This window comes from Scyliorhinus torazame, chromosome 24 (assembly GCF_047496885.1).
Source record: "Scyliorhinus torazame isolate Kashiwa2021f chromosome 24, sScyTor2.1, whole genome shotgun sequence".
NCBI lineage: Eukaryota > Metazoa > Chordata > Chondrichthyes > Carcharhiniformes > Scyliorhinidae > Scyliorhinus > Scyliorhinus torazame.
In genome coordinates, this window is record NC_092730.1 from 37,793,569 (window position 1) to 37,817,814 (window position 24,246).

Consider the following 24,246-nt stretch of genomic DNA (forward strand, 5'->3'; position numbering starts at 1 on the left):
CACCAGAGGCGACAACACTCTTGACCACTGCTACTCAAAAATCAAGGGTGCCTACCGTTCCATCCCCCGACCGCACTTTGGGAAATCAGACCATAGGACGGTGCTCCTTCTCCCGGCATACAAGCAGAAACTCAAGCGGGAGAATCCAGCTAAGAAGGTTGTGCAGTGCTGGTCCGAGGAGACAGAAGAGCTCTTAGAGACAGTGGACTGGTCCATATTTAAGAACTCAGCGCCCAACTTAAATGAGTGTGCCACCACCGTCACAGACTTCATCAGCAAATGTGTGGACGACTGCATGCCAAAGAAAGCAGTACGTGCGTTCCCCAGCCGGAAACCATGGCTCAATCGCGAGACTGACTCCCTACTGAAGGACAGATCTGAGGCGTTCAAGGTAGACGACCCTGACCTATACAAGAAATCCAGGTACGAGCTCCGCAAAGCCATCCGGAATGCCAAGAGAGAAGATCAAACCAAGCTAGAGTCAGACAGACTCTCGGCGGCTGTGGCAAGGACTAAACAATATAACGGGCTACAAAGCGAAGCCGAACAGTATCTCTGGCAGCAGCGCACCCCTCCCCGATGAACTTAATGCATTCTATGCTCGGTTCGAGCAGGTAACCAACAATCCGCTGGCGAGTGCCCCCAGCAGCCCATAATTCACCCATATCCACCATCACAGCTTCCGAAGTCAGATTGGCCTTCCTGAAAGTGAACCCTCGGAAGGTGACGGGCCCAGACGGGATCCCTGGTCGTGCACTCAGAGCCTGCATGGAGCAGCTGACAGAGGTATTCACGGACATCTTTAACCTGTCCCTACTCCACTCCGAGGTCCCCACCTGCTTCAAGAAGACCACCATCATACCGGTACCAAAGAAGAACCAGGCAACGTGCCTCAATGACTACCGACCAGTGGCCCTGACTTCAGTCGTAATGAAGTGCTTCGAGAGGTTGATCATGAAGCGCATCACCTCCAGACTCCCAGAACGCCTTTATCCACTGCAATTCGCATACCGCTGCAACCGGTCCACATCAGACACCATTTCCCTGGCCCTACACTCATCCCTAGAGCATCTCAAAAACAAGGACTCCTACATTAGACTCCTATTTATTGACTACAGCTCCGCCTTCAACACCATAATCCCAGCCAAGCTCATATCAAAGCTCCAAAACCTAGGACTTGGCTCCCCACTCTGCAACTGGATTCTCGATTTTCTGACCAACAGACCACAATCAGTAAGAATGAACAACAACACCTCCTCCACAATAGTCCTCAACACCGGCGCCCCACAAGGCTGCGTACTTAGCACCCTACTCTACTCCCTGTAAACACACGACTGCGTGGTAAAACTTGGTTCCAACTCCATCTACAAGTTTGCTGATGAAACGACCATAGTGGGCCGGATCTCGAATAACGACGAGTCCTAATACAGGAGGGAGATAGTGAACCTAGTGGAGTGGTGTAGCGACAACAAACTCTCCCTCAATGCCAGCAAAACTAAAGAGCTGGTAATTGACTTCAGGAAGCAAAGTACTGTACACACCCCTGTCAGCATCAACGGGGCCGAGGTGGAGATGGTTAGCAGTTTCAAATTCCTAGGGGTGCACATCTGCAGAAATCTGTCCTGGTCCACCCACGTCGACACTACCACCAAGAAAGCACAACAGCCCCTATACTTCCTCAGGAAACTAAGGAAATTCGGCATGTCCACATTGACTCTTACCAACTTTTACAGATGCACCATAGAAAGCATCCTATCAGGCTGCATCACAGCCTGGTATGGCAACTGCTCGGCCCAGGACCGCAAGAAACTTCAGAGAGTCGTGAACACCGCCCAGTCCATCACATGAACCTGCCTCCCATCCATTGACTCCATCTAAACCTCCCGCTGCCTGGGGAAAGCGGGCAGTATAATCAAAGATCCCTCCCACCCGGCTTACTCATTCTTCCAACTTCTTCCATCGGGCAGGAGATACAGAAGTCTGAGAACACGCACAAACAGACTCAAAAACAGCTTCTTCCCCACTGTCACCAGACTGCTAAATGACCCTCTTATGGACTGACCTCATTAACACTACACCCTGTATGCTTCATAAGATGCCAGTGCTTATGTAGTTACATTGTATATGTTGTGTTGCCCAATTATGTATTTTCTTTTATTCCCTTTTCTTCTCATGTACTTAATGATCTGTTGAGCTGCTCGCAGAAAAATACTTTTCACTGTACCTCGGTACACGTGACAATAAACAAATCCAATCCAATCCAAGAGAGATGGGATGGACAAAGGAGGCAGAAGCCAAGTGGATGCACGCAGAGGAGACCCCCTGAAGGGGACCTCCCCCGGGCCCTCACCAAGGCGGCTCTCCCAAGAAACACTCCAGCAGCCCAGTGGTGATAGCCACCTCCAGACGTGGAACCAACTACGGCAGCAATTCGGACTGACCAAAATATCCGACAAAGCCCCCATCTGCAATAACCACAGGTACACACCAGCACTCACCGACGCCACCTTCAAAAGGTGGAGACAGGATGTGGGGGACATTGACAATCAGGGACCTATACACTGACGGGCGGGTCACAACACTGGAAGAACTGACGCAGCGATTCCAACCAGCTAAAGGCAACAAACTCAGATACCTGCAGCGACAAAACTTCCTCAAGGAAGGAGACAAGGACATAACCACGACCACCATGACAGACACTATTGGAAGAGCTGCTGGGCGCAGACATCCTAGGCAGAGGGAACTGTAGTGACATGTACGAACAACTGCTAGAGAGGGCCGACACCGAACTGGACACGACAAGGAGGAAATGGGAAGACGACTTGGGGTTCGAAATAGGGTGGGGATTCTGGAACGACGCACTGCACAGGGTCAACTCTCCCTCCGAGGCTCAACCTAACGCAGCTAAAAGTGGTACACAGAGCCCACTTGACCAGAACCCGAATGATCACGTTCTTCCCAGAGGTGGGGGATAGATGTGAAACCTGCCAAGGAGGCCTGGCCAACCACGCCAACATGTTCTGGTCTTGCCCAGACTTGGTGGGTACTGGACAGCCTTCTTCGAGGCAATGTCCAAAGTGTTAGGGATGAGAGTGAAGACATGCCCGAAAGTGGCAGTCTCTGGGGTATCAGACCAGCCAGATCTCTTCATGGGGAGGAGGGCGGATGCCTTTACCTCTCTGATCGGCCGCCGTAGAATTTTGCTCGGCTGGCGATCAGCAGCACCACCTAAAACTGCAGACTGGCTTCCCGGCCGATCGGAATTTCTCCAAATGGAGAATATCAAATTCACCATCCTTGGTCGGAAGAACGCTTCCACAAAACATGGGAGCCATTCACCCGACTGCTCCGAGACCGGTTTGTGGCCAACACATGAATAAATAGCGAGTAGCCCGGGAGAAATAGCCAGGACGAGACAGAAAGAGGAAACCGAGGGAGGACCGGGGTGGAGGGGAAGGTGATGTAACAAAAGCCAGCCAGCAAGAAAGAATGGGGGCAGCAGTGAAGGGGGGAAAAGGGACAAAAAGGGGTAGCCAGAAGGGGGAAGAGAAGGAAACTAAAACGGGCGAGGGGGGGGGGGGGGGGGGGGGTGTGCAGAGCACAGGGGAAGACGACAGGAGGAGCAACCACAGCACGGTGAGAGAACGCAAAGAAAACTGGGAAGGGGAAACGAACAATTGCCCAGTTAGATGATTAGTGAAAAGGAAAGAAGAGAGGGGAGGAAAGACCCCTCCCGTCTGGGTATATTTCCTGGAGCCTGTGTTTTGTTTTGTCAAGTATATAGCTGTATCCACAACCTGGACAAAACTGTATTTTAAATCAATTATTTTTTAAAAGGAGACCATCGGGGCGGGGTGTCAGGGAGAGGGGAGCTGGGCAGGGGAGGGGGGGGGAGAGGGGAGTTGGGCGGGGGGGGGTCAGGGAGAGGGGAGCTGGGCGGGGTTGGTAGCCTGGGGGGGAGCGGGGTCAGGGAGAGGGGAGCTTGGCGGGGGGAGGGGAGCTGGGCCGGGGGGGGGCGTTAGGGAGAGGGGAGCTGGACGGAGGGGGGGGGGGGGGTCAGGGAGAGGGAAGTTGGGCGGGGGGGGGGGGGGGGGTTAGGGAGAGGGGAGCTGGACGGGGGGGTCAGGGAGAGGGGAGTTGGGCGGGGGTGTCAGGGAGAGGGGAGCTGGGCGGGGTTGGTAGCCTGGGGGGGAGCGGGGTCAGGGAGAGGGGAGCTTGGCGGGGGGAGGGGAGCTGGGCCGGGGGGGGGCGTTAGGGAGAGGGGAGCTGGACGGAGGGGGGGGGGGGGTCAGGGAGAGGGAAGTTGGGCGGGGGGGGGGGGGGGGGTTAGGGAGAGGGGAGCTGGACGGGGGGGTCAGGGAGAGGGGAGTTGGGCGGGGGTGTCAGGGAGAGGGGAGCTGGGCGGGGGGGTCAGGGAGAGGGGAGCTGGGCGGGGGTGTCAGGGAGAGGGGAGCTGGGCGGGGGGGTCAGGGAGAGGGGAGCTGGGCGGGGTGTCAGGGAGAGGGGAGCTGGGGGGGGGGGTGAGGAGAGAGGGGAGCTGGGCTGGGGGTGTCAGGGAGAGGGGAGCTGGGCGGGGGGGGGAGAGGGGAGTTGGGCGGGGGGGGTCAGGGAGAGGGGAGCTGGGCGGGGGGGGGGGTAGCCTGGGGGGGAGCGGGGTCAGGGAGAGGGGAGCTTGGCGGGGGGAGGGGAGCTGGGCCGGGGGGGGGGCGTTAGGGAGAGGGGAGCTGGACGGAGGGGGGGGGGGGGTCAGGGAGAGGGAAGTTGGGCGGGGGGGGGGGGGGGGTTAGGGAGAGGGGAGCTGGACGGGGGGGTCAGGGAGAGGGGAGTTGGGCGGGGGTGTCAGGGAGAGGGGAGCTGGGCGGGGGGGTCAGGGAGAGGGGAGCTGGGCGGGGGGGTCAGGGAGAGGGGAGCTGGGCGGGGGTGTCAGGGAGAGGGGAGCTGGGCGGGGGGGTCAGGGAGAGGGGAGCTGGGCGGGGTGTCAGGGAGAGGGGAGCTGGGGGGGGGTGAGGAGAGAGGGGAGCTGGGCTGGGGGTGTCAGGGAGAGGGGAGCTGGGCGGGGGGGGGTCAGGGAGAGGGGAGCTGGGCGGGGGGGGTCAGGGAGAGGGGAGCTGGGGGGGTGGGGAGGGTCAGGGAGAGGGGAGTTGGGCGGGGGGGGTCAGGGAGAGGGGAGCTGGGCGGGGGGGGGGGTAGCCTGGGGGGGAGCGGGGTCAGGGAGAGGGGAGCTTGGCGGGGGGAGGGGAGCTGGGCCGGGGGGGGGGCGTTAGGGAGAGGGGAGCTGGACGGAGGGGGGGGGGGGGTCAGGGAGAGGGGAGTTGGGCGGGGGGGGGGTTAGGGAGAGTGGAGCTGGACGGAGGAGGTCAGGGAGAGGGGAGTTGGGCGGGGGGGGTTAGGGAGAGGGGAGCTGGATGGGGGGGGGTGGGGGGGTCAGGGGGAGGGGAGCTGTGGGGGGGGAGCTGGGCGGGGGGGGTCAGGGAGAGGGGATCAGGGTGGGGGGGGTCAGGGAGAGGGGAGCTGGGCAGGGGGTCAGGGAGAGGGGAGCTGGGTGGGGGGGGGAGGGTCAGAGAGAGGGGAGCTGGGCGGGGGGGGTCAGGGAGAGGGAGCTGGGCGGGGGGGTCAGGGAGAGGGGAGCTGGGCGGGGGGGGGGAACAGGGAGAGGGGTGCTGGGTGGGGGGGGTCAGGGAAAGGGGAGCTGGGCCGGGGGGGGGCGGGTGGGGTCAGGGAGAGGGGTGCTGGGTGGGGGGGGGTCAGGGAGAGGGGAGCTGGGCCGGGGGGGGGCGGGTGGGGTCAGGGAGAGGGGAGCTGCGCGGGTGTGGGGGGGGGCATCAGGGAGAGGGGAGCTGGGCGGGGGTCAGGGGGAGGCGAGCTGGGTGGGGGGGTCAGGGAGAGGGGAGCTGGACGGGGGGGGGGGGTCAGGGAGAGGGGAGCTGGGTGGGGGGGTCAGGGAGAGGGGAGATGGACGGGGGGGGGGTCAGGGAGAGGGGAGCTGGGCGGGGGGGGGGGGGGGGTCAGTGGGAGGCGAGCTGGGTGGGTGGGGAATAGGGAGGATTGTTTGCTGAGCCAGATGGCGACAGACTGTTATTAGAGAAAGCGAAGAAGAAGCCTTTGTTTCTGGACAATAAATGAAAACGAACGGCAATTTTTTTTGTTTTTTGAAATGTGAAAACAGAGGGATGTGCGCAACAAGAAAGTGTGGAAACCAGTGGAGCTTCTAAACGATTGGAAGTGGTTCAAGCAGGGGAGTGCATAAATCAAATGAAAATCGCTTATTGTCGCAAGTAGGCTTCAAATGCAGTTACTGTGAAAAGCCCCTAGTCGCCACATTCCGGCGCCTGTTCGGGGAGGCTGGTACGGGTATCGAACCGTGCTGCTGGCCTGCCTTGGTCTGCTTTAAAAACCAGCGATTTAGCCCAGTGTGCTAAACCAGCCCAGCTAATACACCCTTTATACCCTAAAGCAGGGGATGTATGAAGCAGGGGAGTGTGTAAAGCCGGAGAGTGCGTAAAGCCGGGGAGTGCGTGAAGCCGGGCAGTGCGTAAAGCCGGGGAGTGCGTAAAGCAGGGGAGTGCGTAAAGCCGGGGAGTGCGTAAAGCAGGGGAGTGCGTAAAGCAGACGAGTGCGTAAAGCCGGGGAGTGCGTAAAGCAGGGGAGTGTGTAAAGCCGGGGAGTGCGTAAAGCCGGGGAGTGCGTAAAGCCGGGGAGTGCGTAAAGCAGGGGAGTGCGTAAAGCAGGGGAGTGCGTAAAGCAGACGAGTGCGTAAAGCCGGGGAGTGCGTAAAGCCGGGGAGTGCGTAAAGCAGGGGAGTGCGTAAAGCAGGGGAGTGCGTAAAGCAGGGGAGTGCGTAAAGCAGGGGAGTGCGTAAAGCAGGGGAGTGCGTAAAGCAGGGGAGTGCGTAAAGCAGGGGAGTGCGTAAAGCAGGGGAGTGCGTAAAGCAGGGGAGTGCGTAAAGCAGGGGAGTGCGTAAAGCAGGGGAGTGCGTAAAGCAGGGGAGTGCGTAAAGCAGGGGAGTGCGTAAAGCAGGGGAGTGCGTAAAGCAGGGGAGTGCGTAAAGCAGGGGAGTGCGTAAAGCAGGGGAGTGTGTAAAGCAGGGGAGTGCGTAAAGCAGGGGAGTGTGTAAAACAGGGGAGTGTATAAAGCAGGGGAGTGCATAGAGCAGGGGGATGTATAGAGCAGGGGGATATACCAAGCCGGGGGGGGGTGTGTGGAGGGGGTGGGTTGTGGAGGGTGGGGGGAAGGGGGGGGGAGTATGGGAGGGGAGGGGCTGTGGGGGTGTGGGGGAGGGGGGTGGAGGGGGTGTGTGTGGAGGGGGGGTGGAGGGTGTGTGTGGAGGGGGTGTGGAGGGGGGGGTGTGGAGGGGGTGTGGGGGGGTTTGAGGGGGGGTGTGTGGAGGGGGGATGTGTGTGGAGGGGGAGTATTGAGGGGGGGTGGAGGGGGTGTGGGGGTGTGTGGTTGGGGGGGTTGGGGGTGTGTGGTTGGGGGGGTTGTGGGTGTGTGGGGGGTGGGGTGGGGTGTGTGTGGAGGGGGGCGTGTAAAGCAAGGGTGTGTATGAAGCAGGGGGGTGTATGAAGCAGGGGGGGTGTATAAAGCAGGGGGGGTGTATAAAGCAGGGGGGGCGTATAAAGCAGGGGGTGTGTATAAAGCAGGGGGGTGTATAAAGCAGGGGGGTGTATAAAGCAGGGGGGTGTATAAGGCAGGGGGATGAAAGGAGGGGGGTGCATAAAGCAGGGGAGTGTATAAAGCAGGGGGGTGTATAAAGCAGGGGGGGTGTATAAAGCAGGGGGGGTGTATAAAGCAGGGGGGTGTATAATGCAGGGGGGTGTATAAAGCAGGGGGGTGTATAAAGCAGGGGGGTGTATAAAGCAGGGGGGTGTATAAAGCAGTGGGGTGTATAAAGCAGGGGGATGAAAGGAGGGTGGGTGCATAAAGCAGGGGAGTGTATAAAGCAGGGGGGTGTATCAAGCAGGGGGATGTATCAAGCAGGCGAGTGTGTCAAGCTGGGCGAGTGCGTCAAGCAGGGGGATGTATCAAGCAGGGGGATTTATAAAGCAGGGGTGTGTGTGAAGCAGGAGAGTGTATAAAGCAGGGGAGTGTATGAAGCAGGGGGGGTGTAAAGCACAGGGGTGTATGAAGCCGGGGAGTGGAAAAGCAGGGGGATGTCTAAAGCAGGGTGGTGTATAAAGCAGGGGGTGTTTAAAGCAGGGGGATGTATAAAGCAGGGGGTGTATAAAGCAGGGGAGTGTATAAAGCAGGGGAGTGTATAAAGCAGGGGAGTGTATAAAGCAGGGGAGTGTATAAAGCAGGGGAGTGTATAAAGCAGGGGAGTGTATCAAGCAGGGGGTTGTATCAAGCAGGGGGTTGTATCAAGCAGGGGGTTGTATCAAGCAGGGGGTTGTATCAAGCAGGGGGTTGTATCAAGCAGGGGGTTATATCAAGCAGGGGGTTGTATCAAGCAGGGGGTTGTATCAAGCAGGGGGTGTATCAAGCAAGGGAGTGTATAAAGCAAGGGAGTGTATAAAGCAAGGGAGTGTATAAAGCAGGGGAGTGTATAAAGCAGGGGAGTGTATAAAGCAGGGGAGTGTATAAAGCAGGGGAGTGTATAAAGCAGGGGGGTGTATGAAGCAGGGGAGTGTATAAAGCCGGGGAGTGTATCAAGCAGGGGGATGTAAACCAGGGGATTGTGTAAATCAGGGGATTGCTTCACAGTGCCAGGTTCCAAGGTTTGATTCCCGCTTGGGTCGCTGCCTGTGCAGAGTCCGCACGTTTTCCCTGTGTCTGTGTGGGTTTAGTCCGGATGCTCCGGGTTCCTCCCACAAGTCCCGAAAGACATGCTTGTTATGTGAATTGGACATTCCCCCAATATCTTGTTTTCTGACTTGTCTCAGTAGAAACTTACGAATAATTCTGTATTTTTAAATCAGCTGTACTATCTGACTTTTTACTTGCACCAAGGTTCACAACTTGAGGTTAAAGTGTTTCTGATACATTTTAATCCAACAAAGTTACAAAAAAGTGCAAATGGATACTTACACATTGCTGAATCTGTACCTAATTAATTCTATACTGATTACTTTACGAAAAGCTATTATCACAACAAGTTGATCCAACGTTCCATGATATGGCGGGGGGGTGAATTGTGGAAAATTACCCCACCTGCCCTCTCGTGTATCACTGTTGGATTGGACATGTTTATCTGGGACTTGAGGTCAATGTGAGTGTGACTGCTTCTTTTCTCTGTGACGGTGGAGATGATGTTGTGTCTGTGTCTCTGCAATGTTGGATTAATATTGTACTTACTGTCAGTTAGAAGGAGACGGCAGCACATACATTTTGCTGAGGAATCATCATCTTGTTCTTGGAACTCATTTCTTCATCTGTTGAACTAGGGGGAAGAAAGCATATCTCTTGTAAATCAGGGTCAGATGAGGCCAATGATAGATCAGTCTATTCTTTCAACTGATAATCACAGAATTTATAGTGCAAAAGGAGGCCATTCGGTCCATCGAGCCCATCTTTGTAAAGAGCGTTCCACGCCTCCACCCTTACCCAGTAACCCCACCTAACCATGTGAAATGAAATGAAAATCGCTTCTTGTCACAAGTCGGCTTCAAATGAAGTTACTGTGAAAAGCCCCAAGTCGCCACATTCACGTTGCTGAGGAATCATCATCTTGGAACTCATCTCTTCATCTGTTGGACTGGGCGGAAGTTAACATTTCTCTTGTAAATCAGGGTCAGATGGGGCCAATGATAGATCAATCTATTCTTTCAATTGATAATCAGTAAAAGAAAGAAAATACTCTCCAAATCCTAACCCAGAATCAGACAATAAGCCAGGCCCAGAAAGAGCTCTCCCTCCCCCCCGCTCACTCCAAGTCCCGGAACAAGATCGTGCTCCGCTGCGCCTCTTGCAAACAGTGCCCGATTCTCCCTGAACTCCCCCCCGAGTCAGTAATGATCTCTGAGCCTCTTTGCTCACACTCCCAGATGGATGTGCTGCTGCAATGAGAACGCTGTTCCTGGGCTGGAGGGGCTGCACATGCGCTCTCACCCTCAGTGACGACAGGCAGGGGGCGGGGTTACGCCGGGCGTGCGCAGATCCCCGCAGCAATTCCGCATTGAGAATCAAGGGGAATATTCCCCATTTCACTGTCATCACATATAGAGCAAAACCTCCTATAGGGCCCGTGTTGGGGGCACTGTGTGTGGGGGGTTTTATCGGGTTTAACAACTGTCATAATATTTTTGTGTTGGTTTTTTTTCTTGTGTTTTCTTCCCTTGTGAGTGATGACCTGCTGCATTTATCTCCACGCAGCAGGATTAAAACCCTGCATCCACCGACTATTCTGGAGTGATGCACGGCGTGACAACGAAAGTAAAAATACAAAAATTAACTGAGGGACAAAAGCAAACCGGGGGGTGCTCCAAAAAGAAAGCAACTGGAGCAGAGCCCAAAAAGGAATCAGAAAGGAAACGGAAACGGAACAAAACACGTTAAATTAAAGTGTGAAAATCAGGGTTGATGAGGCAGTCCAACCCCGACGGCGGCCACCGAGCACGGAAGGCCTCAAGTATGCTCGTGGTCACCACAAGCTCCCACTCCAGGGACACCCGGCCGCGAACGAGGCTGCGGAGGAGGGGCAGACAGTCAGGCCGGACGACCCCCTCGGTCGCCCGCTGCCTGGACCTATTAATGGCAAGTGTGGCCAGGCCCAGGAGCAGGTTCACAAGGAGGTCCTCCGCCTTCCCCGCTTCCCCACCTTCCCACACCAGATGTCCATAGATCAGGAGCGTGGGGCTTAAGTGCAAAGAAAACCTCAACAAGAATATCGTCAAAAAAAATAAAAAAGGAGTGCAGCCAAAGAGAGACAACAAACACATGCTCCACAGACTCCACCAGGCCGCAAAAGTGGCAGGTTTCTGGGGAGGCCGTGTGGTGATTTAACCGATGGTTGCACGACACTGCCTTGTGCAGCACCCTCCATCCCAGGTCCCCAAGTCTTATAGGGAGGACGCCTCCGTAGAGGGACCTCCAGTTGGGACCTCCGCTGCCGGACTGCAGCAAGGCACGCCAAGCCATGTCCGGATGGCGGGCGAGGGCAAGGAGGTGGAAGGTGTGCAGCAGCAGGCCGTACAGGAAACACATCTGCGCGGTACGAAAAGGCACGAGGGGTGTCTACATGAAGCGACTGGGGTTGTGGGGTACCGGCGCCCGGAAGGGGTTCCGGGTCCTGGGACCAACGTGGCATTCCATCCGAGCAGGGGTCCGCTCAGACGGGATGCCACCGCACAACTGCGCCGTCTCGAGTCCTAGGGGCCGAGCACGACCATTTTGAGGCCTCGGATGGCTTTGGCCGCGTGCTGGATGGACACAGCACCGCGCTCGGTGAGCTCGTAGGGCGTCATCAGGTGGACTCCTCTGCCACCCTGCATGTCCCCGATCCTGGCCACCCCGACATCCACAGCCCTCCGCTCCGCCAGCCACCGGAATGGATATTGGCTGAGGTGCGGATTCCTGAGCAGCAGCTCCCTTACGAGAGCCACTACTCCTGACAGCGGAGAGCTGTGGCACGTGGGGACCCTGATCCAGACTTTGAGATGGTCCTGGTACAAGACGGGCAGCGCCAACAAAGAATTCTGAAGACCTTGCTGGTCAACGTCATAGTTCAGGCTGTGCACCTGGCAGAAGAAATATGTCGCCTGTTCCTGACTTTGAGAAGATCCTGGTACAAGACAGGCAGCGTCAACAAAGAATTCTGAAGACCTTGCTGGTCAACGAACAGGACCTGCACATCGTAGTTCAGGCCGTGCACCTGGGGGAAGAAATACTTCGCCCGGACACACCATCGTGGAGGAGGCTCAACGTCCAGGTATCGCTGCAGAGTCTGAAGGCGTAAAGTCGTGATCTGGATGCGAAGGCACACCAGCGCCTGACCGCCCTCCGCAAGCGGGAGACTCAAGACCTCCTCAGCGACCCAGTGCAATCCATTGTCCCAGAAGAACCGAATCAGAGTTCTCTGGATGCCTGTGACAAAGTCAGGGGGAGGGGTCAAAGTGACCAGCTGGTACCACAACATGGAGGCTATCAGCTGGTTTATGATGAGAACTCGACCCCTGTAGGACATCACTCGGAGCAGTCCTGTCCAGCGTCCCAGGCGAGCGGTGACCTTGGTCGCCAACTCCTGTCAGTTCGCCGGCCAGGCTTCCTCTGCCGGGCAAAGATAGACTCCCAAGTCGAGGATGTTGGTCCAAGTAGATGTTGGACCGGCGCCAGCTGAAGGCCTGAGCTCCTCTGGGAGGGGGTCCATCTGCCATGGACCGACCAGGAGTCCGGAACATTTTAGCCCGGTTGGTCCCAGCAGAAGATCCGGCGGAGTACACAGCCTGGCACTCTCGCATCCTCCGCAGGTCACCGGGGTCAATGAACATGAGCAGCACATCATCAGCCTAAGCCAAAACGACCACCGCCATGCCCAGCTCACTCAGAAACAGCCCCGACAACCTCCTCCGCAGGAGGCGCAGGAAAGGCTCCACGCAGAGAGAATAAAGTTGGCCGGGCAAGGGGCAGCCCTGACGCACACCTCTCCCAAAGTGAAGGGGCGCCGTCAGGGACAGGTTAACCTTAATCAGACACTCCGAGGCAGCGTACAGTAATCGGATCCAGTAGACAAAGTGCGCCCTGAACCAGAAGGCTCGCAGAGTCCCGAGCAAATACTCGTGCCCCACCCTGTCGAACGCCCTCTCCTGGTCAAGAGACCGGAAGGCGCTCAACATCCCAGTCGTCTGGGAATGATGGATGTCCCGGACCAGATGGATATTATGGTAAATGGTGCGGTCCAGGATGGTGTGGGACTGTCAGGGTGGATCATGGTAAAGGGTGCGTTGTGGGACTGTCAGGGTGGATCATGGTAAATGGTGCGGTCCGGGACGGTGTGGGACTGTCAGGGTGGATCATGGTAAATGGTGCGGTCCGGGACGATGTGGGACTGTCAGGGTGGATCATGGTAAATGGTGCGTTGTGGGACTGTCAGGGTGGATCATGGTAAATGGTGCGGTCCGGGACGGTGTGGGACTGTCAGGGTGGATCATGGTAAATGGTGCGGTCGGGGACGGTGTGGGACTGTCAGGGTGGATCATGGTAAATGGTGCGGTCCGGGACGGTGTAGGACTGTCGGGGTGGATCATGGTAAATGGTGCGGTCCGGGACGGTGTAGGACTGTCGGGGTGGATCATGTGGTCCAGCACAGGGCCAAGGTGCAAAGACATGACCTTGGCAATTATTTTGTAGTCCGTGCTGAGGAGGGAGACCGGTCGCCATTATGGCCCTGCACCACGAAAGGGGCATCTCCCCGGTCACGATACATTCCCCAGGACCCCACGTAGTCGCTCCCCAGGACGTCCCAGCACGCACTGAAGATCTCCACGGTCAGCCCATCCAGCCCTGGGGTCTTGCTGTCGAGGGCGCCCTTCTTGATGATTGACGGTTTGGTCGAGACCCCGACGCCCTCCGGGCCGACCTGCGGCAGGTCCTCCCACAGAACTCTGCAAGCGTCCTCGCTGCACGGATCTGCAGTAAAGAGGTCAGAATAAAAGTCCCTAATTGGGGTCCTGACCCCCTCCGGATCCGAGACGAGGGACCGTCGTCGGCCGACTGGCCCTGCATCCTCTTTCCAGCGAGTAGAAGGGGGAGCCACGGTCCATGTCTGTCAGGAAACGGATCCGTGACCTCACATACGCGCCGTGGGACCCGACAAGTTGCAGGTCCCGCAGCACGCCCGTCTTCTCCCTGTACAGCAGCCCCAGGGTGGGTCCTCATCCGGCTGAGCGAGACGTGACTCCAGATGGAAGACTTCTTCAGCCAATTTGGCGATCGTGGATTTCCGCCCTGGCATCGACCGCTTCGTGTCCCTCTGACAGAAGGCGCGGATATGAGTCTTGCCCAAGTCCCACCATAGCCTCAAGGAGGGGAAGCCACCCTGCTTCTTTCTCCAGCCGGCCCAGAAATAACAAAGCGATTCCAGGAACCACTTGTCCTCCAGCAGCAGGTTGTTAAAGTGCCAGTACGCGGACCGTGCCTGAGCGCGGAGCTGGCTGAGCCCCGCCCACACCAGGTGGTCATCCGAGCACAGCACCTGCTCCACAGAGGCCGTCTGAACGCTGGGCAAGTACGTCCTAGACATGTAAAGACGGTCGATTCTGGACGCTCCCAACAGAGGGCCCACAAATGTGTCCACCTGAGATTCAGGATGGAGAGTTCTCCAGGCGCCAACCAAGTCGAAGGACCTGACCAGGTCCCTTAACTTCATCACCGCCTGCGTGCTGCACTGGACTCTACCACGGTCCTTGTCCTGGAGGGTGCAATTGAAATCCCCTCCAAGGATGATGCACTCGCCCACAGGAATGGTGCCAAGAAGAGTGGACACTTTGTCAAAGAAAGTCGTTTGCTGCGGCCCGGCCAGGGAGCGTATACATTCACAAAGTGACGCACCACGTCCCCGTCGAGGACCGTTAAATGCAACAGACGGCCTGGCACTGGCTCCTTGACCCTCAAGATCTCTGGCTGAAAATGGGAAATCATCAAGATAGCCACCCCGCCCGAACGTGGGGCCAAGTGGCTCATGAAGACACCCCCTTGCCACTCCAGGGTCCACTTAGCTTTGTCCCCCGGAATGGCGTGGGTTTCTTGCAGGAAGCACACCCCGTACTTTGCGTCCCAGGGGACAGAGAAGCACTGGAAACGGTGATGCGCGTCCCTGCTGCTGTGGATGTTGAGGCTGGCTATGGTTACCTCCAAGTCAGTTGTAGCGTGTGTCCTTCACCAATCACCCATAACTCTGCTCAGAGGGAGTAGAGGGTTGTTGCCCCCTCCACTCCCTCAGGAGCCCCGCGAGGAACAGAACAGATTGGCACTGCTCCCCCTGGTCCGAGTCGATCCCACCCCCAGGATCATCCTCAGGCGGGTTCCTCGCAGGCTCCCCCCCCCCCTCGATTCAGAGTCCGTGGCGACACCGACCCCGCCGTCGATGCCGGGCCCTCGGAGAGACCCGGAAAGACCCCCGGGAACAGCTCCGGGATGGATCCTGTGCTCCTTCGCATCGTCTGCTTGGGCCTTGTGAGCGGGGAGCCTTCCTCCCCATCGCCCGCCCACGACCCGAAGATATAGGGGCTCCGGTGGCTGCCGCTGGCCCCCAGCGATGAACAAAAGGTATTCGGGGAGTAAAACTGCACCGGGCAGAACAAGCATTTGGGGGGTCACGTCTCCGCCCGCGCCCAGGCCTCCCTGCTCGGGGGACGACGGCAGCTCGGTCACATCAGCGGCTGCTTTGGCCTTCTTTTTAACGGGGCTGGGCATCAGGGTGATGGAAATAAACACAGGAGATACCAAACCCCGCTCGCCTGGGGAGGGGGGTAGCGAGATCCACCACCACCTCCAACCCAGGCCACTGGCGCTTGCGGTGGGCAAGCTGGTGTTGCTGCGGGGCCACCACTGCTGGAGGGCCCTCGGCAGCAACCCCCCCCCACCCTCTGCAATGCCCCCCCCCCCTCCGCATCGCCGAGCCCCTGGGACTGTGGTGGGGCCGGAACAGCATCCAGCTCGGGACTGTACACAGGGTCCCCACCGCCCTCCGGAGCCGGTGTGTTGGTCTCTCCAGGCCCCTCATGTTGTTGCGAGGTGGCGGCGGCATCGCAAGGTGAGGCTGCGGCCTCTGTGTTGGTTGGGACGGGCACGGGGTCAGTACTCGTGATGGGGCCAAGGTGTGCTGGGCAGACAGAGGTGGTGGAGGAGAGGGGGGCTGTGCCAGCCATGGCCGGCCTGGAGATGGTGTTGGCAGTGGCCGTTAGGGTGGGGCAGTTCCGGCGAATATATGCCCCAGCCCACTTCAGGCATGGCACCGCATGCCATCCGCAGACCAGATCACTTTATGGTCCTTCCCTTGGTGGGGAACCACAAATCCTCCCTCCATGACCTCCTCCCGGGTCAGGCAGACAAAACCCTGACGCCGGAAGGAGTATTCATGACTGAGGGAAGTGTCCCGCAGGCCGAGTGTCAGCGGCGCCACCCCGGACCTGACCTCCCTCAGGAAGTTGAGATGGGGAGGAGGAGCTCGGTGGGGAGGTAGAGCGGGACGTTTGAAGGAACGACACATTCGGCGGTGGCCTCCAATGGGTCCACCACCACGTGTGTCCCACCCACTGTGAGCCCCCTTTCCAGGACACGGTAGACCGCCTGCTCGGCTCGCAGGAAAAACACGGCCTTACCGTACATCCTAGAAGCGGCTACGATGGCCAAAGGGCTGATGACCCCGGCCATCGCACGAGTGCACACCTTGATGGCCATGGTTGGGTGGGCATAACATTTGACCCCAAGTTGCTGCGTTAGGAGGCGGAAGGGCGAGGAGGCTGTCTTCCCCGCATAGTGACTTGTCCACCGTGCCCCCGGCAGAGTGGAGGATGCCCCTGGGTTACTGGCCCTGGTATGGCATGGCCTTGTAACTGAGATCAGGGTACATGGGGAAGGACATGGCCCCACAACAGCAGGTGCCACAAGGGAAGGAGTTGCAGGGCAACAGCAGATAGTCACTGTAAGCGGGGCAGCGTTCTTCAGCCCTGGAGGGGCCGAAATCAATGTCCCAAGCTGCCCCACACCCGCCACAGGGGGTGGGAATGGTGGGCGGTCGGCCCTGTTCAGCCCTGTGGGGGCCCGAAACAAAGTCCTTTTCTTAACAGCAGCCGCAAGCGGTCCCACTCGCACCTCAGGCAGAGGGGCGGGAGGACCAAAGGCAGGGTCTTCACCCCGGGAGGGGAAACAGCACCAGGCCCCATGTGGTCCCACCTCAGGCAGAGGGGTGGGAGGACAGAGGTCAGGGCCTTCACCCCGGGAGGGAGCAGCAACAGGCCCCAGGTAGTCTCACTCCCACCTCCAGTAGCAAAGCAGCAGCTCCACTCCCGCAAGACTGAGACCCTGTGTGTGTGTGGGTGCAAGTGGCCCTGCGCCCTCGGGTTCAACCAATCACCTTTGTAGCTGTGTGTTTGTCCCAATGAGATATTCAATTTGCAGTCATTGCCTGCAGCTTGTTTGTTATTACACTGTCACTTAGCCCCTGAAACTCTCACTTTCTGCAAACTACCATTTCACTGACTGACTTCATTTTCACTCCTTTCCAATTTGAAATTGAATATGATTTGAACACTCCCCTGGTTTACACAGTCAACTGAGTCACACGTTCTCCCCATGTTTCCTCTGGGTGCTCCGGTTTCCTCCCAGTCCAAAGATGTGCAGGTTATGTGGATTGGCTGTGCTAAATTGTCTTTAGTGCCCAAAAAAGGTTAGGGAAGGGTTGGAGGTGTGGGGATAGGGTTCAGGTGTGAGCTTAGGTAGTTGGGGAGGGTTGGTTTAGCACAGTGGGCTAAACAGCTGGCTTGTAATGCAGAACACGGCCAGCGGCGTGGGTTCAATTCCCGTGCCGGCCTCCCCGAACAGGCGCCAGAATGTGGCGACTGGGGCTTTTCACAATAACTTCATTGAAGCCTACTTGTGACAATCTATTATTATTAATATGCTCTTTCCAAGGGCCGTTGGAGACTTGATGGGCCGAGTGGCCACTGTAGACTCGATGAAATCTATGAACTCAGCTCCAGTGGAAAGCTTCTCCAGTCTCCACTTGAATTGTTGACAAACAGTTCGGAGCAGTTTGCAGCACTTTCTCTGTAATGAGCACCATGACATACTGCCAAACCTGGATTTTAAAATTCTTCTTCAGTAACTGCATGTTTACCAATAATAATTCTAACAATGTATCAGTGCTCAGGTCTCTTCTTGTAGCATGAGACCTGGTCTTGTCCTGATGTCTGAAACTGCCTTTCCATTCTGCTTCAGTTATAAATGTTCTTATCTGTAACATATGTACTACATCAATGACATTAGATCAGTTAGTCCTGGTAAATGAAGGAAAAGTGGATGAACTGAATCAGCAGAATTTTACAGAGCAGTACTTTTAAACTGTTTTTACCTGCAACCCATTTTAACCAACCGGCTATCCCTTGGGACCCATGCTGGCCAGCCTTTGGGACCCACACCTCCGTGACCCACTATGTTCTCTTACCTTTAATCCAGTAGGTGAACTTGCTTGGTCCTTATGATCTCACTCCAATCAGGTGCAGAGCTCAGCTGGTTCCTGTGTGCTGTCTTCATCCTTTTGAGGATGAAAAATCCAACCTTGAACATGTAGATCCCTGTGATGTGTAATAGCAAAAGAATGCTTATTTTACTCCGTACTGGATACTCCTCCTAGACGCTATGCCAGAATTCTGAAAACCTCATGGAGTTGTGCCTTATTTTTAATGTGCTGTCACAGGTAAGGTGCAGAAGCTCAGTTTGTACATTTGGAGTCAGCTATAAATCAGTAAATTGAGTCTGGGGTCTCGAACTCAAAGGGAGTTTTCACCAACTAATTCTCTCTCAAAATCTGAAACTTCTCCTCTGGAAAATAGCGATAAAAACTGTTGTTCAGTGCAGCCAGTCTATCAACAGTTCCCTTCCTAACCGTTTTCTTCGAGATGTCATTGCAGTGTGGGGAACATGTAGTAGGTTTGGCTTTCTACGCGCAGTTGCCTAACGTTCAATTACTTTTGGAAAGCATCAAATTCTTCACAGCGCCAAAAGCAATCATCCTCCTTCCCTGACAATTTGCGGTTCAGTGTGTTTAGAATTGAAAAGATGTCTGCAAGGTAAGACATAGAGAGCTTTCACGTTTCATCAGCAAACAAATCAGCCAGAGGGGATCCTGATTTGCATTGGCACAATTTATAAAGACATACCTTCAAATATCACCTTTATTCTGCTGTGTTCCTGTTTCCAGCTTCTTCTTAATGGGTTGTTGAGCAGAGGCCGTGGAGCTCACCCCAGCTCTGCTTTGTGTTGCTGTGGACTCTCCTTAGCGACTCTCTCCCACAGATTTAGATGTGTGATCCGGGCCTGTTTGTGTCTCTGACCCTCTCTCCCTTATTACAAAACCGTCCATTTTCAATTCTTCACAGCTGCCGGCTACAAAATGGAGGATCTGCTCTCTGGCGCCGCTTCAACCTGCTGTTGCTTCAAAGAAGCTGCCCTTGGACAGCCCGGTGACGTCAGGAGGAGGCGGTCCGGCCCGCTGTGTACCCGCGCCTGCGCACTGCCTGATCGGGCTGAGTGGGCACGCATGCGCGGTATAGCCGGCACCCGGGACAGCCCCTGGAGAGTGACGTGTTATTACCAGCAGAGAGAATGTGCTGCTGCCGGCAGAGGGAGGCCCAGAGTCAGAGCAATGTGTCAATTAGGGGAATCTGACTGGCCACAGAAGTTTGTGGATGGGCGGGGCAGTTGCTCTAATTGGGTACCTGAAACAACCAATCAGATGCTCATAAATGTCTGAGCATTCTAAATTCACCAATGGTGACTTGGTCTCTCACCCATCCTTCATTAACATAGTTCACTGAGTTAGTCGAGAAAAGAACAGTTGTGTGGCAGTTCTCAGTTATTGTGTGTCTGCAGTTTGCTCTGACCATGGCTGAGGACAAGAAAGCTCCAGCTCCCAAGAAGGGCGCTAAGAAAACCCAGAAGAAGGTGCCAGTGAAGGGCAACAAGAAGAGGAGACGAGCCAGGAAGGAGAGTTACTCCATCTACATCTACAAAGTGATGAAGCAGGTTCACCCCGACACCGGTATCTCCTCCAAGGCCATGAGCATCATGAACTCCTTCGTCAACGATATTTTCGAGCGCATCGCGGGTGAGGCTTCCCGCCTGGCCCATTACAACAAGCGCAGCACCATCAGCTCCCGGGAGATCCAGACCGCCGTGCGCCTGCTGCTGCCCGGGGAACTGGCCAAGCACGCCGTGTCGGAAGGGACAAAGGCGGTGACCAAGTACACCAGCTCCAAGTAAAACTGTTCTCAAACTCATCAAAACCCAACGGCTCTTTTAAGAGCCACCCACAATTTCTGCAAAGCAGCCAAACTATCATATTTTCAATTATCAGTTTAAGAATAGCCAAATCCGTTCAAATAGCGTTTCACTGGAACATAACATCCTTCGTGCCTTGATAATAAAGTCCCATCATTTCGTGACTGCTCGGTGACGCTGTGTGTCTTTGGTTTCTGACTTGGTCATATTCAGTCCCTGTCGCTAGATTTGGAGAGACAATAGAACTCCAAAACCTCCCTTTCAATTTGTGTTCAGGTTCCGAAAAACCTCCCTTTCCATTTATGTTCAGGTTTACTCAATAATCGATCAGTTTATTGAGAGCACACCAGTGGTGTGGGAAAACTCCATTTCAATACTGACACGAGCTCCAAATTGCTCGCTCCACTTTTAACACTGAGGAAGCAGTATACAATATGGAAACAAATTATAAAATTTTCACTTGGCCGTATATTTGACATTCTGTCGGCGACTGAGAGCGTTTTAAACAGCAGCCAGATTAAACCCGACTGGACTGCAAATTGTAAAAATATTTGAAGACAGTTTCGGATCTAAATCCACGTTCTGCAGATTCAAAACGTTTACAAAGATGCCCCCGGACATGCTGAGTTTATCCAGCACGTTCTCCTTAATTCACATTTACAGCAACGCATTATTTTGCTTTAATTTATTTTGGGTTTGTTGTCAGTTACAGCGAAAGCACGAAATCAGAAACTGACAGATGAAGAGAAACTGTGGACTAGGGATAGAGAGAGAATCCAACATTCTTACACTCAATATTCATAGATTTATTCACATTTTTTACGGTCCCTATTCAATTTTCTCTTTTTTAAATCTTTTCGCGCTCTTTTAAGTTTTGAAATCAATCTACGGTTGGAATCTGAACATTTGGCGCCCAAACTTTTCGACCTCAGTACCCGGGATCCCCCTGATTGGTGCTTCAAACAGATATCTGATTGGTCACGTTGAAGCAGACTCCGCAATGTTGTTCAGATAACCAATCAGCAATGTGTGCACCGCCATTCCTCCTGAAGCTATAAGAGAAGTGAATGTGGGCGGGTTTCCTCATTCTGTGTGAAAGTGTTTGTGAGATTGGGACAATGTCTGGAAGAGGAAAGACCGGCGGTAAAGCTCGGGCCAAGGCCAAGTCTCGCTCCTCCCGGGCTGGACTGCAGTTCCCGGTGGGGCGTGTTCACAGGCACCTGAGAAAGGGCAACTATGCCCAGCGTGTGGGGGCCGGAGCCCCGGTCTATCTGGCTGCTGTGCTCGAGTATCTGACCGCTGAAATCCTCGAGCTGGCCGGCAACGCGGCCCGGGACAACAAGAAGACCCGCATCATCCCCAGGCACCTGCAGCTGGCCGTCCGCAATGACGAGGAGCTCAACAAGCTGCTGGGAGGGGTGACCATCGCTCAGGGCGGGGTGCTGCCTAATATCCAGGCCGTGCTGCTGCCCAAGAAAAGCAGCGCTGGCGCCGGCAAGAAGTGAAGCGACCATTTTTTAATCTAATAACCCAAAGGCTCTTTTCAGAGCCACTCACTTGATCTGAAAAAGAGCGAATTATTTTTTGACACGAGATTCTGCTCTGCTACTTAATATGAAAATATTTAACGCTTTATGGTATCAATCCGTAGCGCGTTCCAATAATATTGAAATAAGGAAGCCTGCGATCTAATCTATCCTGTAGAGTTTCTGCAATGGCTATCTAAGTGGGTTGCTATGTGACTCGTTTCTTACTCAGGACCGGGAATAATCTAATCCGGGCTGGTTTAACACAGGGCTGGTTTTTAAAGCAGACGAAAGGCCAGCAGGACGGTTCAATTCCCTTCCAGCGTACCCGAACATGCGGCGGAATGTGGTCTTTTCACAGTAACTTTATTTCAAGCCTACTAGTGACAATAAGCGATGTTCGTTTCATAAATTCATTCCATGCTATTAATTCTGGTATGTGATTTCAATAAAGCTTCATAAAGCCTATGCTTATATTCGAAATCACGTCAAATGAGTATTGGGTGGTGAAGCTCCCTTCCTGACAGACTTGGTGGCTCTTAAAAGAGCCTTTGTTGCTGTTGGTGCTGAAACCGAGTTTTAGGCGCGTTCCCCGCGGATGCGGCGGGCCAGCTGGATGTCTTTGGGCATGATGGTGACTCGCTTGGCGTGGATGGCGCACAGGTTGGTGTCCTCAAAGAGCCCCACCAGGTAAGCCTCGCTGGCCTCCTGTAGGGCCATGACGGCGGAGCTCTGGAAGCGCAGGTCTGTCTTGAAGTCCTGAGCGATCTCTCGCACCAGGCGCTGGAAGGGCAGTTTGCGGATCAGCAGCTCGGTGGATTTCTGGTAGCGGCGGATCTCCCTCAGAGCCACAGTGCCGGGTCTGTAGCGATGGGGCTTCTTCACTCCGCCCGTGGCTGGAGCGCTCTTGCGGGCCGCTTTGGTAGCCAGCTGTTTGCGAGGAGCTTTGCCTCCGGTCGATTTGCGCGCTGTCTGCTTGGTCCTGGCCATGTTGTGAAACTGGGTGAAACGCACACGCTGAGAATGCTGGCGCCGCTCTCTCGCTGCCTATTTAAGACATTATAGTGACCGCCCACTTCTCCTCATTGGATGCAGCCCGATCCCGTGGACAAGTTTGAAAAGAGCGATGAGCGGCAAGGATATCAGCGCCCTGATTGGTGGACCTGCAACTGACAAACCATCAATTTCAAAAAGCCCGCCAATTTCACAGGGACAAGGAACGGATATTTGAGAAAACTGACAAACTCAATCTCAAGTTATAAATATCAAAAACTTCTCAATGATTCCTGGTCCCATTTTTGTCTCAGATTCGACCCACTGCCTGAGCACCCGGATTAAATTCAGATTCACTCCCTGATTGTTCTACAACAGACTGGGATAAAGCTCCTATTGAGGGGCGGAATTCTGTCTCATTTTTATCTGATCAGCGATATCGGTTCTTTCAATGCAAAGAGCGATAGGTATCAAAGGGAAAATTGGCTGATTCGTTCAGCGACTGTTCTGGGGGAGATGGAAGGAGGAGGCGGTGTTTACAGATCAGTTATGTAAATAGTGTCTCTGATCAATGTCAGTGTTCATTGTGCGCGGTTACAGGTTTGACCTCGGAGAATGGTTTCGTGTTTCAGACTGTACAACTATGTCGCCGAATTATAGAATTTATACTGCAGACCATTCGGCCCATCGAAACTGCACCGGCTCTTCAAAAGAGTGAAAACAGAAATCAATGCTCGGAAAGGATTTCCTGCTCTAACGGCACCCGTTTTAACAGGAAATCGAGGTTTCCAAGCTATGAGTCGCTAAACCAGCTCGATGAGTTATGCTGCTGCCATTCTAAGGTCAGTGGTCTCATTGTGAGGATTTGGGCGGCTCTTAAAAGAGCCTTTGGATTTTGTTATATTGTCAAATTGACTTTCTCAGCCGCCGAATCCATAGAGAGTGCGGCCCTGGCGTTTAAGAGCGTAAACCACATCCATGGCGGTGACGGTCTTGCGCTTGGCGTGTTCAGTGTAGGTGACCGCATCCCTGATCACATTCTCCAGGAAAACCTTCAGCACCCCGCGAGTCTCCTCATAGATCAAACCCGAGATGCGCTTGACGCCGCCACGGCGAGCCACTGCGGCGGATTGCTGGTTTGGTGATGCCTTGGATGTTATCACGAAGCACTTTGCGGTGCCGCTTTGCTCCGCCTTTACCCAGTCCTTTGCCTCCTTTCCCTCTGCCAGACATGATGATTGTTCAGTCAAATCGCTGCCGAATGTGAGACGAGTTGCTGCTCTTTCCTTTATTATACAGCCCGCCCCGACCTGACTGAGAGAGAGAGGCGGGGAGCAGACTGAGTGACAGACAGAGCAGTGAAATGTCTTTGATCATCCAGCTCCGCCTCCTGCCTGCTCCAACCCACATTTTATATTCCAAACAGAAGTGAAAAGAGCGCGCTGAACAACACGTACAAACTGCAACATCAGATAGCAGCTAGTTAGAATCGCAGATCTATTAAATCCAGACTTGTCAGTAATATTCCCGCCTCAGTTCACTCCTTTCTAGAACCAGCCCAACTATCTGCTCCTATTTCAACCCCAGCTCCTATTCCATCCCCACACAACTCCTCTCCCAGACGGGTTGGGGATTTTACTAACATCCCTTCCAGCTGATATAAAGTGTTTAAGTTATGAGGTGGGATTTCTTCGCCATGTAACTCTTTTACAGACTCTCCCCTGAATCTGTGAATAATGAAACTAACACAAACTGTGACTGTTGCCCCGGACACATCCCGGTTAGAAGAGGCAGC

General features: G+C 55.1%; 1 protein-coding gene and 1 long non-coding RNA gene across 3 annotated transcripts in view; one reads left to right on the forward strand and one right to left on the reverse strand.

Moving 5' to 3' along the window:
* LOC140400012 (uncharacterized) overlaps positions 1-19,017 on the reverse strand; it is a 66,955-nt gene extending 47,938 nt beyond the window's left edge. The window contains exons 1-3 of one of the 2 annotated variants that reach the window (XR_011937964.1): positions 18,813-19,017; positions 18,098-18,227; positions 9,292-9,376 (exon numbers count right to left, since the gene is read on the reverse strand). This is a non-coding gene — a long non-coding RNA (uncharacterized lncRNA). The remainder of the gene's footprint in view (positions 1-9,291; positions 9,377-18,097; positions 18,228-18,812) is intronic. The other variant, XR_011937965.1, reaches the window with a different exon arrangement.
* Positions 19,018-19,502: 485 nt separating this feature from the next.
* LOC140400115 (histone H2B 7-like) lies at positions 19,503-20,142 on the forward strand. The gene has a single exon (XM_072489591.1). It carries the CDS (start codon positions 19,537-19,539, stop codon positions 19,912-19,914), a length of 378 nt encoding a protein of 125 aa, XP_072345692.1. The 5' UTR covers positions 19,503-19,536; the 3' UTR covers positions 19,915-20,142.
* Positions 20,143-24,246: the final 4,104 nt, after the last annotated feature.

Bases quoted from the DNA above. Each gene is read 5' to 3' on its own strand.
- LOC140400115 (XM_072489591.1), top strand. From the start codon at position 19,537: ATGGCTGAGGACAAGAAAGCTCCAGCTCCCAAGAAGGGCGCTAAGAAA.